The 17767-nt window shown below is 41.1% G+C and overlaps 1 protein-coding gene across 1 annotated transcript; it reads right to left on the reverse strand.

Annotated features, from left to right (window-relative positions):
- Nucleotides 1-6241: 6241 nt before the first annotated feature.
- Nucleotides 6242-14122, reverse strand: LOC112667811 (high affinity immunoglobulin epsilon receptor subunit beta-like). Its single transcript, XM_025459866.3, has 7 exons — nucleotides 13976-14122; nucleotides 11392-11545; nucleotides 10839-10970; nucleotides 10173-10229; nucleotides 9367-9510; nucleotides 8391-8492; nucleotides 6242-6761 (listed from the first exon to the last, which is right to left on the reverse strand). Exons 2-7 carry the CDS (start codon nucleotides 11542-11544, stop codon nucleotides 6636-6638), a joined length of 714 nt encoding a protein of 237 aa, XP_025315651.1. The 5' UTR covers nucleotide 11545; nucleotides 13976-14122; the 3' UTR covers nucleotides 6242-6635.
- Between the last annotated feature and the right edge of the window lie 3645 nt (nucleotides 14123-17767).

Genomic DNA, 17767 nt, shown 5'->3' on the forward strand with positions numbered 1-17767 from the left:
TGATAGCAAGCAATTGAAACAATGCACACACCCATCTATCATCTATAGCATGGTGGGTAAAATACACACACGCATTTTCAGAGACAGAGAAGAGTATGTATATCCTTAGGAACATTATTAAGCATCAACTCCATGTGACAACCTCGATGAGTCCATTATGACATGAGGAAGGGCCCGAAGTGGACCAAGGAGGGACATGTCAGTCAGAGGAAGAGGAACAGGGGTATGGCCTATCACCATTGGGAGGTGCTCAGACCAAGGAGAGAGAGGAGTCTGATTACTTAATAATAATAGTAATAAAATGAATAATTAGGCCTAAAAGATAATTAACATTTGAGATTTCTTCGTTATTTTTCTTTTTGGTTTTGTTTCCATTTTCTTCACTTGGTCCAGTTATGAGTCTTAAAAAAAAAAAAAAAAAAAAAAAAAAAAAAAAAAAAAACCACCAGCCCATGAGACTGAATGTGGGTATTTGCAAGTATCACCTCCTTAAATGTTTCAGTTCACATTTCATTGACATAAAGGGAATTCTCTATTTCCTGGGATAAGCTGGTGTTATTTTGTGAAGAATAGTCCATGGACAGACGCCCCCACAATAGTCAGGCTTGAATGACTACATAAGAGTGGTGTGACCTACAACAGATCTTATCTTTGCTAAGCCCGAATTCCCCATCTATAGAACAGGGGTAATTATTAGTGTGTGTGGTGTGCCTGGGGGGTTTCTTTCTCCTCTTAGGATGTTTCCTTCCATGGGGAGGGAGCTCCACCAGAGCAACACTTCTGGCCTCTTTCTTGTCCATCACTTCCTACTTCCACAGAAAGGAAGAAATGAAAAAAAAAAAAAGAAAGAAAGAAAAAAGAAAGGAAGAAATGGTGTGGTAATTTGGGCGGAGGAACCAGGCACAATGTAGAGAGTCATTGCTCCCTCTGGAAGAGTGGACTGGCTGCAGAGCTTAGAAATGTAGTACATGGGCCCAGCCTTGCCATGACTGCATGACTGTGTTGTTCTGAGACACACTCTTGGAAAATCTAGAAGCCGCCAATTATAAGCCACTTCTGCCAATATCAGATTTACTGATCTCCTGTTTTACTTTATCATTTTCTAAGAGGTTAGAAACATGATGAAAACAGATAAATAATATTTCCTGGGTGTCCCTCAAATCTCAAAACTTGGCGCTTAAGTCAGGACCCCTAAAAAAAGAATAAAATTAATACTTTGGTCACAGAATAATGCACACAGATAAAGGGGCATGGAGGATGGACTTACCCTTTTGCTGCTCTATAGAGGGGTCTTACAGGGTTTCTACCTTTCTGTTTAGCTTGTAATAGCATGGTCCTGTTGTGAGTAGTTGTACCCATAAAGTATAAAAGAACCCATAGGAGATTTTTGTGACTATTTCTGTATGTATCTTATTTTTTTTAGAAGATTTTATCCATTTATTCATGAGAGACACAGAGAGAAAGAGAGAGAGAGAGATAAGCAGGCTCACTGCGGGGAGCACGATGTGGGACTCGATCCCAGGACCCTGGGGTCACGTCCTGGGCCAAAGGCAGATGCTCAACCACTGACCCACCCAGGTGCCCCTGTATCTATATATCTAACAAGAGAAGAGAGAGATTTATTTTAAAGAATTGGCTCACATAATTATGGAGGACAGCAAGTCCAAAATCTGCAGGGTAGGCCCGCAGCTTGGTGACCCAGCCCAGGAAAGAGATGATGTTGAATTTTGAGTCCAGAGGCAGTCTGCTTGCAGAATTCCCTCTTTCTCTTGGGAAGTCAGTCTTTTTTCTATTAAGGCTTTCAACTGCTTGGACTAGGCCCACCCACATTATGGAGGATAACTGGCTTAACTCAAGTCCCCCAATATAAATGTTAATCTCATCTAAAAAATACCTTCACAGAGAATCTAAAGATTCTAAAAGAATGGTTTGACCAAATATTTGGGTACTGTGGCCCAGCCAAGTTGACACAACATTAACCATCACAGTAACTATCACATGTGGAAGGAATTTCTTAGTAAAGAAACGAGTGGGGTAAGCATCCAACCCTTGGTTTCAGCTCAGCTCACTACCTCAGGGTCATGAGATGGAGCCCATGTTCAGCTCTTCACTCAGTGTAGAGTCTTCCTAAGATTTTTCTCTCCCTCTGCCTCTGCCCCTCCTGCTCATGCTCTCTCTCTATCTCCCAAATAAATAAATGAATCGAAGAAGAAGGAGAAGAAGAAGAAGGAGAAGAAGAAGAAGAAGAAGAAGAAGAAGAAGAAGAAGAAGAAGAAGAAGAAGAAGAAGAAGAAGAAGAAGAAGAAGAAGAAGACAGCAACAGCAGCTAGCCAGACAGGAATCCAAAGCCCTAAGGATGACAGCTGATGCAAATTGGAGGTTTGAGATAGAAAGGAAGAGGTTGAAATGGTAAAACCAAGGAATTTATACTAGGAGGAATGAGAGGGACAGATCTGAGCAATGCCTGGTGCACTTTTATGCTGGTGTGGTGCAGTGATGTCAGAGTCTTACTTCCGTGTGTGAGAGAGTGGACATGACTTCAGATGCTTGGACTCTCCCAGAAGGAGGAAGGGCTATTACAGGTGTTTCCCACCCTTGAATATACATGAATTAGAGTAGGAGGTGATGGCAAATACACCTTTTTGTTGTTGTTCCTGCTGCTGTTAAGCTCAGAGCTCTCCGACAGCGAGGAATCCCAGCTGGAACAGATGAAGTAGATCATCTGAGAACCCTGAGAGAGCCTAGTGTTTAAGACAGGTACATTGACAAGATAGAGCTGTGTCCTTTGATGACAGGAGTGAGTTTGTGTTGAGAGTGGGAGGGAAGGGTGCCAGTGGGTAATTTTGCAACCGGAATTACAGGTGGCAGAGGGAACCAGCTCTTGCCCGGAGTCTGTTTGGTTTTCCATTCTGGACACAGAGTTTGACTACACTTTAGCGTCTGCTGCAGGTGGTTCTCTGCTGTGACCACATTTGAAACATTACTGACAATGAGGCATGCCAGGTCTGGCACAAGGACTCTCATGGTGGCCTCCATTTAGTTTACTACACATGTGGATAGGGTTTTGAGGGATGACAGAGACCAGACGGATGAAGTCAGGGTCACCAGATCACAGCAGTGGGGAGAGCTGCCTCGGGCCAGGGGCCCCCAGTGTGAATAGTTACATATTCACTGAGAAATGAATTTCCATTACACGTGAGGTGTTAGACTTCCATGCATCTGTTTCAGGGCCTATCCTCATCACATCAGTTTCTGCTTCCTGAAGACTTTGTGCAAGGCACTTAACATCTCTGGGTTTCATGTTCCCAATTGGTAAAAGCATTGTTTATAGGCACTGTCCTCAAATAAGAGGTGTAAGGATTAAATAATTTAATAGATTTACAGTGCTTTGGAAGAATCTTGGCCTGTACTAATATTATTGATAATATTAATTATCATCTCTTAAGGAATCCTCACTTGATCTCCAGAATGCTAGAAATGGCCCTTTGTTTTTTTGGTTTGTTTTTGTTTTTGTTTTCTCTAGTAATTTTTATTTTGAAAAATTTTCTTCTTTTAGAAAATTAATTTTTAAAATGAACTGTAACTCACTGGAGCCTCTGATTAATGGTGTGTGTTACTTTTAATCTAGTTGCCACCCTATCTTTTAAACGCTATAAAAGATCAGATTTCTTGAGGACTAAGGCTGAAAATCGGTCCTAGTTTGAAGAACACTCAAAGATAGAAGATATCTAAGATTAGTACGGCCTGTTCACTTGATTGTGAAATGGTCCATAGCTGAAGGATGGCATGACTTGCTCGTGAGAGTTAAACAGCTTATATATCCATCTGATACTCCTTTTTTTTTTTTTTTTTTTTTTTTTTTTTTTTTTTTTTTTTTTTTTTAAATTTTTATTTATTTATGATAGTCACACAGAGAGAGAGAGAGAGGCAGAGACACAGGCAGAGGGAGAAGCAGGCTCCATGCACCGGGAGCCCGATGTGGGATTCGATCCCGGGTCTCCAGGATCGCGCCCTGGGCCAAAGGCAGGCGCCAAACCGCTGGGCCACCCAGGGATCCCATCCATCTGATACTCCTAATCAGATTAGGCCCTAAAGGGGAACCTTCCAGGATACTTCATCTTCACTAAAAAACACAGAAGATTTGAAAACAGTGTGTGTCATCTATCCATTGCAGGGCTGGAGAGACAATCAAGCTAAATTCCACTTCTCACTCTCCTGGAGAGTCAGTGATGTGCTTAGCGAGACCCACACAGTGAATAGTCTTGGGGCAGAGATAGTTCCTCTCTGCTGTATGGAAATTTGTAGAATAGCTGTTCTTCCTCTAACATGAAATGAACCTGGGGAACTAAAGCTAGGTATGATAAGACTTCACCCTCTAGATCAGGGAGTGGGTGGTTTGTAACCTGATATAACCTCCACCCTGGAAAGCTAGAAACGTTAAGACTGAGCAATCTGGGTCTAGTAGTAGGAAGACTTGGAGCCTGAAACCATAATTTTTGAGATTTTCCAAGCAGATTAGAATACTGTTTCACATGCCTGGAAAGAGCATGTTCTTAGTTTTACAAGTGACAAGGGGTGAGTCACGAATTTGTGTAAAGAAAGCATGGATTCTCGTGAGAGTAACGGTGGCTAGGAAAATTGTCTGAAGACCTGGGTCTTCCTCATCTAGCCATCTAGCCATCTTCTGGCTTCTGCCTTCTGAAGGAGTTGTCTTCAGTCCTGTTCATAATGTCTTAAAAACAAAATGAAACTCTTTATTGAGGTATAACTGGCATATAAAACACTGTAGTTCTTTTGAAATTACAATTTGAAAAGTTTTGACTTAAAGGGCACCTGGGTGGTTCAGTCAGGTAAGCATCTGCCTTTGGCTCAGGTCACGATTCTAGGTCCTAGGATCAAGTCCCACACCTGGCTCTCTGATCAGCAGGGAGTCTGATTTTGCCTCTACCTCTTCCTCTCCCCTCCACTCGTGCTCTCTTTCTCTCTCAAATAAATAAAAATCTTAACAAAAAGAAAAGTTTTTTCAGATATATAATAATGAGCCATCATCACATTCAAGATAATGAACATAAATGTCACTCCCCAAAAGTTCCCTGACCCTCCTCGCCTTCATCCCCATTCCCATACACCATTGACCTGCCTTTTATTGCTCTAAATTAGTTTGCCATTTGGAACTTCATAAAAATGGAATCATGTGACCTGTACTTTTTCTGTCTTCTTCTTTCACTTGGCATAACTACACTGGAGTCATCCATGTCACATTGTCTATGGACAGTTCCTTCCTTTTTATTGCTTAGTGGTAGTATTCCACTGTCTGGGTATGTCCAATCTGTTTATTCATTTACTTGTTAACAGACACTGGAAGTGTTTCCACATGAGGACTATCTCAAATTCAGCCGCTATTAACATTTGTGTGCAAGCCCTTGTATTAACAGATACCTTGATTTCTCCTGGGTATTTACCCAAGAGAGGACCATTGGCTGATCAGTATGTGTTTGAATTTTTAAGGAACTTCCACAGTGTTTTCCAGCGTGATTGGATCATTTCACATCCCCACCAGCTGTGTTTGGGGGTTTCTATTCTCCATGTTCTTGCTAATACTGGTTTTGATCAACCTTTTTCATTTTAGCCATTCTAATAGGAGTGTATAGAGAAATCCCAGTATGGTTTTAATGTGAATTTCCTAACAAATAATGATATTGAGTGTCTGGTCATGGGCTTATTTGTAATCTCTGTGTCTTCTCTGCTTAATTATTTTGCACATGTATTACTTGGGTTGTTTGCTATTTTGTTACTGAGTTTTGAGAGTTCTTTACATATTCTGGCTATATGACTATTGCCAAATATATGCTTTATAAATATTTTCTCCCAGTCAGTGGCTTCTATTTTTTTAATATACGCTGAAATCCTAATATCAAAACCTACCATTGAGAAACCAAACCCTAGATAGTGACTTATTAAAAAAATTAAAAACACTGTGACACATCATCACCAAGAAGAAAGCAACATTACTTTTTAAAAAATCATTGAGTGGTAGGGTGACTAACTTGGCATTCAGATAATAATGAAGTTGCATTTGATTTTTATCATATGTTATACATTAGAGTGTGGTAATACGCACTTTGTAATCTATATTTTCCCAAGTTCACCTTGACATGAGCAAGAGGAGCTGGTACATTCAACAGTCAAAGGAACTTAGATTGGCCCCAATGCCAGATGGTATGCCACTACTTATCCAAACTATTTGTACAAAAATGTTTTACTTGTATAAACTGTCAACCAAGAAGGAAGTACAATTTCTAGGAAGAAGCAAGTGGGTAATAACAAATTCCTCTGTGAGACCTAAGAACTAAAATTTGCTGAAAAGTGGTAATAGGTCATCCAAATGAAGAGAGATCTATTAATCTACAGAGTGTTAATACTAGGATTTATTGGTCAACTATAAAGTAAAGCACACATATCTGCTAACTGTGTGTGTGTGTGTGTGTGTGTGTGTGTGTGTGTGTGTGAAATTGCATAATGAAAACATAGGGAGGACGGTATTTGTAGGAGATTCCTATAAAAAAAAATCTGTCTTTGATTGATATCGTGGATCCAAGATGCATTCGTGTGGTAAAGAATGTTATGACGGTGTCTCATGGATCAGAGTGAACAGGATCTATATCTTGCAGCACTAAGTCTTCATAAGTTTGAGGTTGAGTCAATAAGTCTTGATAAGGATCTTCAGAATGTGTTCTGATCAAGCAACTCAGTGCAGAAACCTAGAAATATGACATCATAACATCTACAATTATTTCATCTAAATTTTCAGTGATTTTTGTCTGATCATGTCAGCTTCTCTCTGCAATGCTCTATGTAGCTCCCTGATTCTCAGCTAGTGGTGCTCTTACATGCACCCCCTCCCCCCACCATGCACCTCCAGGGAGATTTAGCAATGTCTGAAGACATTTTGGTTGTCAGAATGAGGGGTGGGGTAAATTGTTGATATCTAGTGGATAGTTGCTAATAAACATCCTACCAGGCACAGATCATACCCTGCACAACAATTAATTATTCAAATTATTCATTATAAAATGTCATTATGTCAATAGTGTTGAAGCTGAGACACCCTGGCCAACCAATGTTTTCGTGACAGCCTAAGGAGAGAGAAGGCAATTCCAGCCATGTCTGGAACCACTCTAAAAAACTTCTTTTGGTGATCTTTTTAGACATTTATGTACCAACAATCCATGCCAGCATCACCAGGCATTTGAGGAGTAAGAAAAAGGGTCATTCCATAAAAAATAAAATGTTATCCATGAACCCCTGGGTGGCTCAGTCAGTTAAGTGTCTGCCTTTGGCTCAGGTCATGGTCCCGGGGCCCTGGGATGGAGCCCCACCTCAGGCTCCCTGCTCAGTGGGGAGTCTCCCTCTGCTGCTCCCCCACTCATGCTCTCCCTCAAATAAGTAAATAAAATCTTTAAAAAAATGCTATCCATGAACACAGTGAGGTATGTCCCTCTCTTTTGTCCTACAGACATGCAAACAGAAATATCAGTATGATAAATTTGGGGTGTAGTGAGGCCAACTATTTATGATGGCTTCACAGAATCTATATGGTATGTGGCTCTGTGGGAGACTACATAAACACACGAGTATGCATGTGTGCATGTCAGGGTGTATATGATTGATGGGATGACATGGACAATTATGAGGTGCAGAAGTAATATTGAAATTACAGTTATGTGTTCCTAAAACTATTGTATCTCTTATTTGATTGCTACTTTTCTCATTAAGTGTTTACTTTATCCATCACGACTTTCACTAGTTGAAGACATGGCTAAGGACACTGTTTCCTTACCTCACAACACACTAAATACATGTTCAGTATATTTTATTTTATTTTTTTAAAGATTTTATTTATTTATTCATGAGAGACACAGAGACAGAGAGAGAGAGGCAGAGACGCAGGCAGAGGGAGAAGCAGGCTCCATGCAGGGAGCCCGACGCAGAGCTCGATCCCAGGACTCCAGGGTCACGCCCTGGGCCCAAGGCAGGTGCTAAACTGCTGAGCCCCCCAGGGATCCCGTGTTTAGTATATTCTAGATGAATGGATAAGAAATTGAATGTGTAATGGAATTAGGGAAACTGACTGTGTAACTCACTAGGAATGAAATATATCTACAAAGGAATAGGTGGAGACAGAATGGCTGGTGAGTGTAACACAGGGCCCCTGTCCTCTAAACCCACCCGCTCCCACACCTTCCCATTAAGAGAGTTTGGGGGCTGTTTCGTTGTGGTGGTTTTGCCATCTCTCTCTTCAAACAGAGATTGGAATGGACAATTAGCCTAGGATTCTCTGAGATGCTTCAAATGCTTCCCCACCTTCCCAGTAAAACAAGGCTACTCACCAGGCTCATCTCACTGCCATTCATGGTGTAAGTGAGCCCACAGAGTGAGAAGGAAATGAAGATCTGCGCACAAGTCACTATCATTTGAAGGATCACAATACTCTATGGAAGAGAAGAAGAGCAAGAGTTTATATTTCCCCAACCAGCTTCAGCCTGTGAGTGACATTCCCATCCTGGCTGCCCAGGGACAAGGGCTGGCGGATATTTCGCAGAACGATGCACTTCCTACCCAAGGTCTGCACATTCTGTTCAGACAGAAGATTGCATCTGACCCAAGCCCTGCTTCCCTGAGCTCCCATATGTAAACTCCTACAGAAACAAATATGAATTATGGGAATTCTAAGAGGCGAGGCTCTGCAGAAGAACTCCCTTCACATGCTAGAGTTAGTTACTCCTGCTACCATTTTGTCACACGTCGTAGACAAACACTGACTGAACACACCAGGATCTCTCTCTCTCTCTCACACACACACACACCACACGCGTACACATACATACACAGACATCAAGTGATTCAACTTTACTCACAGAAAGGATGGGTTTACCAAAATTATTGATCTTTTAAATTAACATTAAAAGGACACAGACCAGCTCCCAAATTTTGTATGATTTTGATTATAATTTACATTTTTAATTTAACTCATTTGAACCCACAAGCTGATTCTCAATTCATGTTCCAGATCAAGTTTCTCTTCTTTGGGCAGACTGTTCATAGATCAGTGTATCCAGAAAAGAGAGAGAATTTGAAACGATAAGAGTATGTGTTTTTCGAGCAACATGCACACCTAATTCTGCAGTTCTAAAACCGGGGGTTTGTTTTGTTTTGTTTTTAACAAAATTCATGATGACATTTGTTTGTTTCTCTTTTCCCCTATTTTCAACATTTAGCAACTTCATAGTAGGCTTCAGGCCCTGGGAACTAATGTAACTGAAAACAAGCATCGCATACGAAAATACTCAACAAAATAGTACTTACGGTTATAAAAGATTTAACCAATGAACACTCACGTAACTCTGAGCATTCAAATAAGAATACATCAATTAGATTCACGAAGAGAAGAATTAGCCCAGTGCTTGAAAGTAGCGTGCTGATAATGTGAGCTCCCATACTGACTCCAATCTGCAAGAGAATAGTGCATGTAATAGAAATACTCAGGGCCGTTGGTATTTGCAGACACATCTTCTGTAGGGTGCTTGAGGCACACCTTGGCTCCCTGGGCTAGTGCAGGCCATCCGTCACAGGCAATTCCATTTCCTTCGTCACCAAAGCCATTTGCTGGCAATCCGCTCCACCTCATGGGAGAGAAGGAAATAACTGGTCCCCCCGAAATGAAAGTCCATGGACGGAGCCAACACGATGGGGATTATATTTGTTCCAATATCGCTTGCAGGGGGGATCTTTACTATGTCCACCTGAATTAGCAGCTCCCTGATACACACCCACAACATGTACCATCCCTCCCTTTCAGCCTTGCAAAACGGATCTCTTCAACCACTGCAATAGGATCTACATGTAAAGACTTCCTTACTTTGATTCTTACCAGGAGATTTTTTTAAAAAATGTTTGTGAACATTCAGACAGTTGGATTTTTCCTCTTCAAAAAGCTAAGCACATACTTTGCGTTCTAAAGACTTAATAGATTGTTGAAAAATAAGTTGCAAGATAGTCAACGAAATAGACTGAAATATCTAAATTCTGTGTTGCTTTGGCTTTGTGCACAGAGTCAGAGTCGACTGTTCTTATTAACTTGTTAATTGAGCAAAATGGAAAAGGATACTCACCAGAAATTTTGTTTGTTTTTTCATACATGAGATGGTCAAAGATCCAGATATGATGAACTGTTCATAAGATAGGGAAGACATTAGTGGGGAGCTGTTTCCCATCCGCATCAGCCACCTCCACCCTGGATGATCTAACCTGGACCCTCACCTCTCCCAGTCAATACACATATTCTGACAGAGTATTCCTAAAGAACAAATATCTGAATTGAACCCAGTTGAATCTATTTTGGGAAAATGGGAATATTGATGTGGAAAGAAGGGGAGGCAAGAGTTCGAGATGACATTAATTGTGACAAAGCTGGATGGGAAGAATGACCCTTCCCTACACACCCCCATCCTAATCTGTCCAAACATCCTAAAGGTTCATTTGCTTTCTAAAGTATCCCTGGACCATCTCAGTGAAGAATGATTCCTCCCTTCAGAGAAGGGAGCATGGGACTCAAGAGCATTTTTAAGTTTTGACAAGTACTTGTGATTGGTCCTGAGGCTACTTTTGTCACCTTCTCTCCTACAAATTCCCTACTTACTTGGCACAGCGCCTCTACTAAAGAGTCTCAGCTATTATCTATAAAAAGAGAGGATAAACTAATTAAATGTATTTTCCGTTATTTATAATTTCTAAATAACTTCTTTGATTTCCAAAGTAGTTCCAACAGATATACTCACAGATGCTGCACCCCAGAATGGGTAGCCAATATAAAAGCAGAATAAGAGACCTCTGTGATTAGAGTGCCAGTAAAAAAAAATCTCAATGATTCCAAACAAGAAGCATTTCAGGCCAATCATGATCTGAGCTACCTGGAGGAAGAAAACATACAAGACTGGGGTGAAGTAGAAACTCTACATTAGAGTCTTCTTTCCCTCAATTGCAAGATGACATATGAATCACACTTGATCTTTCCCATCTTGATTGGCTCTTAAAAATAATCCCTGGAAGAGTGAAATCCAAAGAAATTGTGTCGGTTTGCCAAGCTCTGTGATTGGACATTACCTCACGGGAATATTATTTTTGGGAAAAACATTCCATTTGATGTCTGGGAGCTTGGAACACCTTCACACCAAAACATCTGACCTAAAGGTACTCCCAGATATATTTTCCTCTCTTATTTTTCCCCTAACCTTATGAACTGGCATAAAATAATTCATCCCAAATAAAATTATAGACCACTTACTTTTCCATACTCACCCCCAAATATCTACAGGACTAAAGATAGCTTACACCCAGGGAATGCAGATTCTTTTTAAGGAAATCGTGCAGCTTGCTGGGTCGATGCCGAGCAGAATCAGATGCATCTGCTTGTCCCACCTGCGTGCTTTGAATTTCATTTGTTGAAATGCCCTCCACAAACTCATCCATACCAACACTGCTCATTCTGCAAAAGACCACATGCAGTCAGAAGTCCTCGATAAGCCCCATGACTCTCAGTGCACAAAATACTGCAAACGTTTCTGGGAGGCATTTCAAAGAAAGCAGCCCCGTGCTTCCTGGTACTGAGAGGATTTTATTTCAGAGGAAGACAAGACACTGGCAGATTGTGTGCACCTGTAAAGCGTGTTACTCTGGCTCTCAAGAAATCTATCTGAAGGGAGATGATAAGCAACCCTTAAGTGAGGCCTGGGAGGGTGGGTTCTGAGGTCCCGCAGGATGGAAGAGTGGAATATGGGGTTCTGGAGCAGAGTAGTGGGAGACAGGCAGGGACAGGTAAGTGGGTGCCCCTGAGGTGGGAGGTTTCGTTATCGCTTCCAGGAATCAAAGGAAGGGAGAGCATGTGTGCCAGTGGTGAGGGGGCGGGGAGGAGGGAGGGACAGGATCTTAAGCAGGCTCCTCGCCCAGCACAGAGCTGGCCAGAGGGCGGTGGTCCCTCTCAGTACCCTGAGATCATGACCTGAGCCAAAATCAAGTCAGATGCTTCACTGGCTGAGATACCCAGGCACCCCCAAACTAGACCATTTCTATGTACTTAACATAATAAATCCATTATAAGATTTTGAAAAATAGAGAAAAATTCACATGGTTATACTAGCCTCACACAGCTAGCAACATTTGTCTTCATTCCATCCCAGTATTTCTTGATATATATAAATGGTCTTGAGAGCTTAATTATGGTTTAGGCACATATTTATCTCTAATTTTTTTCACTTAGGATTATATCTTTTTTTTAAAGATTTAGTTAGTTAGTTAGTTAGTTAGTTAGTTAGTTAGTTAGTTATGAGAGACACAGAGAGAGGCAGAGACCCAGGCAGAGGGGAAGCAGGCTCCATGCAGGGAGCCTGACGTGGGACTCGATCCTGGGTCTCTAAGATCACGCCCTGGGCCGAAAGTAGAGCTAAACCGCTGAGCCCACACTTAGGATTATATCTTAAAAATCTCTCCAAGGGATCCCTGGGTGTCTCAGCGGTTGGGCACCTGCCTCCAGCTCAGGTCGTGATCCCAGGACCCGGGATTGAGTCCCAGGTCGGGCTCCCTGCATGGAGCCTGCTTCTCCCTCTTCCTGTGTCTCTGTCTCTCTCTCTTTCAGTCTGTCTCTCATGAATAAATAAATAAATCTTAAAAAAAAATCTCTCCAAGTGTCTTCTAATCATCCGTCATATATTTGCACAATATCTGATAAAAAGGCTAATGGTATAATTTATCAAGCATTCCCAAGATGCCATATATTTAAGTGACATTTTTGTTATTGTAAATAAATGTCCATTTAATGTTTACATTTATAAAATTTCCTTTTGTGGGATTAGTGTATCAAAACTCAAGGATTATATAACATGTGTTACACACCCCAAATTTCATGCCAAAAAGGCTTTCTCTGTTTTCATTGTCACTAGAAATACTTGGATTATCAGGTTACGACACCCTCACTGAAACACTTCTGTTCTAAAGATTAAATCAAATAGTTACAAAATATTTGAAGCTAAATATGAAAAGTAGTAGCAAATTTTTTCTTTTTCTGATGCTGACATCCTGGTAATATAAGATTTTATTTATCTTTTTCTTTGTTTCTTTAGCATCTAGTCCATTGCTTGGCATGTAATGAGAGAATAACCTTTACTTTTTAAATGAACGAATGATAAACAATTAAAGGAAGATTAGAATTGATTGCTGAAATCGTAAAACAAAAACAGGTAATATTTTTATGGGTAAAATATGAATTCTGATGCAAAGGATGTCTAGGGTGACACGTTACTCTAGAAACTTTCTAAATTACTCTTGACTCCATAGCATACATTTGCCTCTGTGAAAACCTTTCTCTCTGTTTATTTCAGAGTTTAAGAAAAGGGCATATTTAGCTTCTAGTGAAGAAATAATCTCTTACTTTTCAACACTCCAATTTTAAAACAGGACACTGCCCTAACCTGTGTTTGAGTGCATATGCATGTGGTAAAATTTTTACATGGAAAAGAAGGGAAAAATAAAGATGATCTCTGAGTGCGGGAGGGAAGAAAGGGGGCCAGCAGCTCAGGGCTGGGACTTCAGCTCTGTCTACAAAGATTTATTTATTTGTATTTTGTAACATGAACCAAATGAGGCAGAAATCTGCCTGTTGACTCTGGGCAGGAGGTGAGGTGTTCGTAACAGTATTGCTCTTACCAAACAAATAATAATAAGAAAATACCAACACAGAACACCTGCCTCATCGGCAGAGAAGGAATTTTCTGCTCCCTGCTCGCCTCCCCAGATCCTCACTCTCTCAGCTTGGATCTGCTCCCAATCCGAGGATTATTGTACATGCCGGACCCAGACTCAAGCACAGAATCATTGCCAATTTCCACCGGAGTGTATAAACCCGAAAATGCGCTGTGCCTACCTTGGGGTCTACCGCGGGCTGCTGGGGGTCCAGGTAGCACGCTATCCTGGTTTGCAACCTCGTGTTTCATCTCTTCCACACTCGCCCCCTGCCCTCGGCTGGGGAGGACGATGGTTACCGTAGAACTGCTACTCTAGGCGTCTTTAATTCCACTTCAGTTTACGTAGAAGGCCAATAGAGATAAGCTGGCCCTAATATTATTGGAAGATGATCAAAATCTACCACACTCAGAAACAGAGATATTTTCACAGCTTCCTGACCTCTTCTGATGGTACATATTCCATCATATTTGTCTTCACCTGATTCTTTTATTTAGACTCAAACTCCCTGAAGTCTGTTTGTATTAATAGTTCTGTTCTGGTTCTACTGATGTTCTCAAGGTGTCCCCATCAAAGGAGATCACTTCAAACCCTGGCCTCTTTCCTGTACCACATGCTTTTCTCTCCTTGCTGAGACTACACGTTTGAAGGATGAAAATGATTCCTTTCCTTTATCTCAGACATCAGAGAGAGGTAGAGTGAATGGCACTCAGAATTTCTTTTTCCAGTCCTTACATGACACAAAGATTTACTTATTATCTGTATTTTAGAATTTAAAAAAAAAAAAAAAAAGGAAAGCTGAGCATTGATCCAAGACCACACGAGCAGTAATTAGTCCAATGAAGTCTGTCAAAATGCCTGGTTGTGTTGTCAGGTTTAATTTCAAGAAGCCTGAACAGCCTGGGCTGCTCCACGGGAGTCGCTGCAAGGACTGACCCTTAGTCCAGGCATGAACACATGGATTCCACGCATTGTAACTGCGGATCTGAGGAGTTTCTGGGTGGTTTGTGCCAGCTTGTCAGCATTCTTTATTGGTAACTGTGTGACTAGTGATTTGCCTGTGGCTTCAGGGACATCATGGAATGTGTGCTGCTGGGGCTAGGTACATAGCAGGCCTGCACGACAAGCTGCCCATGAGAAGTCCAGCCACCGCCACAACCTGGGGCTTCCTGGCCCTGAAGTATTTTGTTGGGATTCCCTATCAAAAACAGGTCAGGCTCCCTGTGGGGGGCCCGGTGTGGAACTCGATCCTAGGACTCAGGATCACGCCTTGAGGTAAAGGTAGATGCTCAACCACTGAGCCACTCAGGTGCCCCCATGACTGATTTTCATAATATGTATCTTCTCTCTCATTTTATTTCAATTTTGCTGGTATTTTAAAAGAATCAACTTTTAGTTTCATTGAGATTTCTTTATTATTTTTCTGTTCCTTGATTTTTTCTCTTTTTTCTATTTATTTTTATTTTTTATTTTTTTATTTTTTGTTCCTTGATTTTTTTTCAGTCTAACCTTAATTATTTCCTTATTTCTGCTTACTTTGGATTTTTTTCCTCTTCTTTTTTTTCTAGTTTCATAGGAGGGGGCTTAGGTTATTGATTTGAGACATTTTTGTTTCTGATATAAGCACTTAAAGCTATACATTTTCCTCTAGGTCCAGTATTAGCGGTCTCTCATATATTTTGATGCATTTTGTGTTTTATTCAACTTAAATCTTTTCCCAATTTCCTTTTTTTATTTCTTCGACCCATTGTCAATTGAGAAGTGAGTGATTTAAATTTACAGTTATGTAGGGGATTCTATAATATTGTACTGCTATTGACTTCTCATTTAATTCCACTTTGTTCAGGGAAATTGTTTTATTTCAATCTTTTAAAACTTATGGTCTTCTTTTCAGTACTAGCATATGATTGGCATTTGTTTCCTGTCACTGCAGAACATATACATTATTACCAATTTCCTGGTTTAACACAATCCAAACGGATTATCTCATAGTTTCCTTGGGTCCAGAGTTGAGCATGGTGGGATTGGGTGCCCCACCCAGGGTCTCATGTGCCTGACATCAGGTATGGGCCAGGGCTGCTAATCATCTTGGATATGGGGTTATCTTCTAAGCTCATTCAGGGTGTTGAGAGAGTTTAGTTCCTAATGATGTTGGGAATGAGGTGCCATGTTCTGGCTGGCTGTCAACTGGAAGCCTCTTGGAGGCCATCCACCACCATCCATGGCCACATGGCCCTCTCTACAACATGGCAGCTTTGACTTCTAGACCTAGATATAAGGGGCTTGTGTGATTAGGTCACGGCTGTTGGGACAGTCTCCCCTTGATTAACCCCAAATCAATTCCTAGTAATATTACTTATATCCTCAAAAGTCCTTTTGCCATAAACCATAATTTGGGGAGTGATATTTCATGATATTCACTAGTTTCACTCAAAACCTGTTCCCAAGGCAGCCCCAGCGGCCCGGCAGTTTAGTGCTACCTTTGGCCTGGAGATGTATTGTCACATCTCCAGGTGTGATCCTGGAGACCTGGGATCGAGTCCCAGGTCGGGATCCCTGCTTGGAGCCTGCTTCTCCCTCTGCCTGTGTCTCTGCCCTGCCCCCCTCTCTCTGTGTCTGTCATGAATAAATAAATAAAATCTTAAAAAAAAAAAAAAACCCTATTCCCAAAATGGGAGGAGAGTTTTATACTGTAATATAATATGACACAATATATATAATTACATATTATATTATATTAATATTATCATTTATTAATTTGTATTATATTGCATTATTATGTTAAGATTATATATATATGTATATAAGTGCATCAGGATAAGTAGGTTAATAGTATTCAAGTCTTTTATTTTCTTCTTGATTTTCTGTCTAGTTTTTCTTCCAGTGCTTGAGGATAAAATATGGAAACCCAATTTTGCTGAATTCTTTCAATCCTAGCAGTTTTTGCTTCCTATCATTGAAGGGGTCTGCTGTTAAGTACACATTTATTTACAGTTGTTTCTTCCTGTCTGTTGACATTTTTATCATTATGACACATCCCTCTTTCTCTGTAATAATGTCTCATATTAAATATATTTTATTTCATATGAATATAGCCACTCCAGCTCCCTACGGTTATGGTTTGTGTCTTTTTGAAGATGCAAACGATAAATAATTTCTGAAAGATGCATTGTACCCCTGACTGCTGACATGTGCAGACAAAGTTTGCAGATGTGATTCTGTAGTGTCCAGTTAGCAGCCGGCAGGGAGATTCTCCAGAGAAACTGACTGCTTATCCCCACCTGCCTTTTGATTTGGGGGGGGGGGGGGGGGGGAAGAAGGGGGAAAGTGTTTCTCTTTATCACCACTGGATGTCAGTAGAGTCTCCTGTGCAGAAGCTCTGAGAAAAGCCCTTTCTTCTAAAATCTTCCTTTGTAGCAAAGGGGAGAGAAAATAACTGTGGTGGAAGATTCTCTGTTTGGAGCACTATACAGATTCTCTTGAGGAAAGGAAGGATTTTATGAGATGAAGCAGTTTTGAAATCCCAGGGGTGGACTGAGATTAAAATTGATTAGAGGATCAAGTTGGTGTAGGGGAGAAGGGGAGGTGGAAGAAAATAGAAATAAAACTCAAGGTAACTGAGCATCTTCAATGTGCCAGATATAATGGTGAGCTTCACACACGCATTTTCAATGTAGCTTCGCATCTCCAGGTGGACGCCAGTCTCATTGCCCTCACGCTAGAGGGGTACTGCTACTTAAAGGACATGGATGCAGCTTGGTGGTTATGTTGAACTGAGGATGAGAATTGACCTTGAGTGTTGTTGCCTAAAGGGATGGCCGCCTTTTCTGAGAAAGGAGGCAAAGCTAAGAGAGGCCCAGGAGGAGCTCCAGGTACTAGAGATTTATTATACTGGTTGCTCATGATGGAAGTGGTGGTGTGGTGGGTGAAGATATGGGGGAGCACACCTACTGTGCGTGGAAGGGGGGTGACC

This window comes from Canis lupus, chromosome 21 (genome assembly GCF_003254725.2).
Source record: "Canis lupus dingo isolate Sandy chromosome 21, ASM325472v2, whole genome shotgun sequence".
NCBI classification, from domain to species: Eukaryota; Metazoa; Chordata; class Mammalia; order Carnivora; family Canidae; genus Canis; species Canis lupus.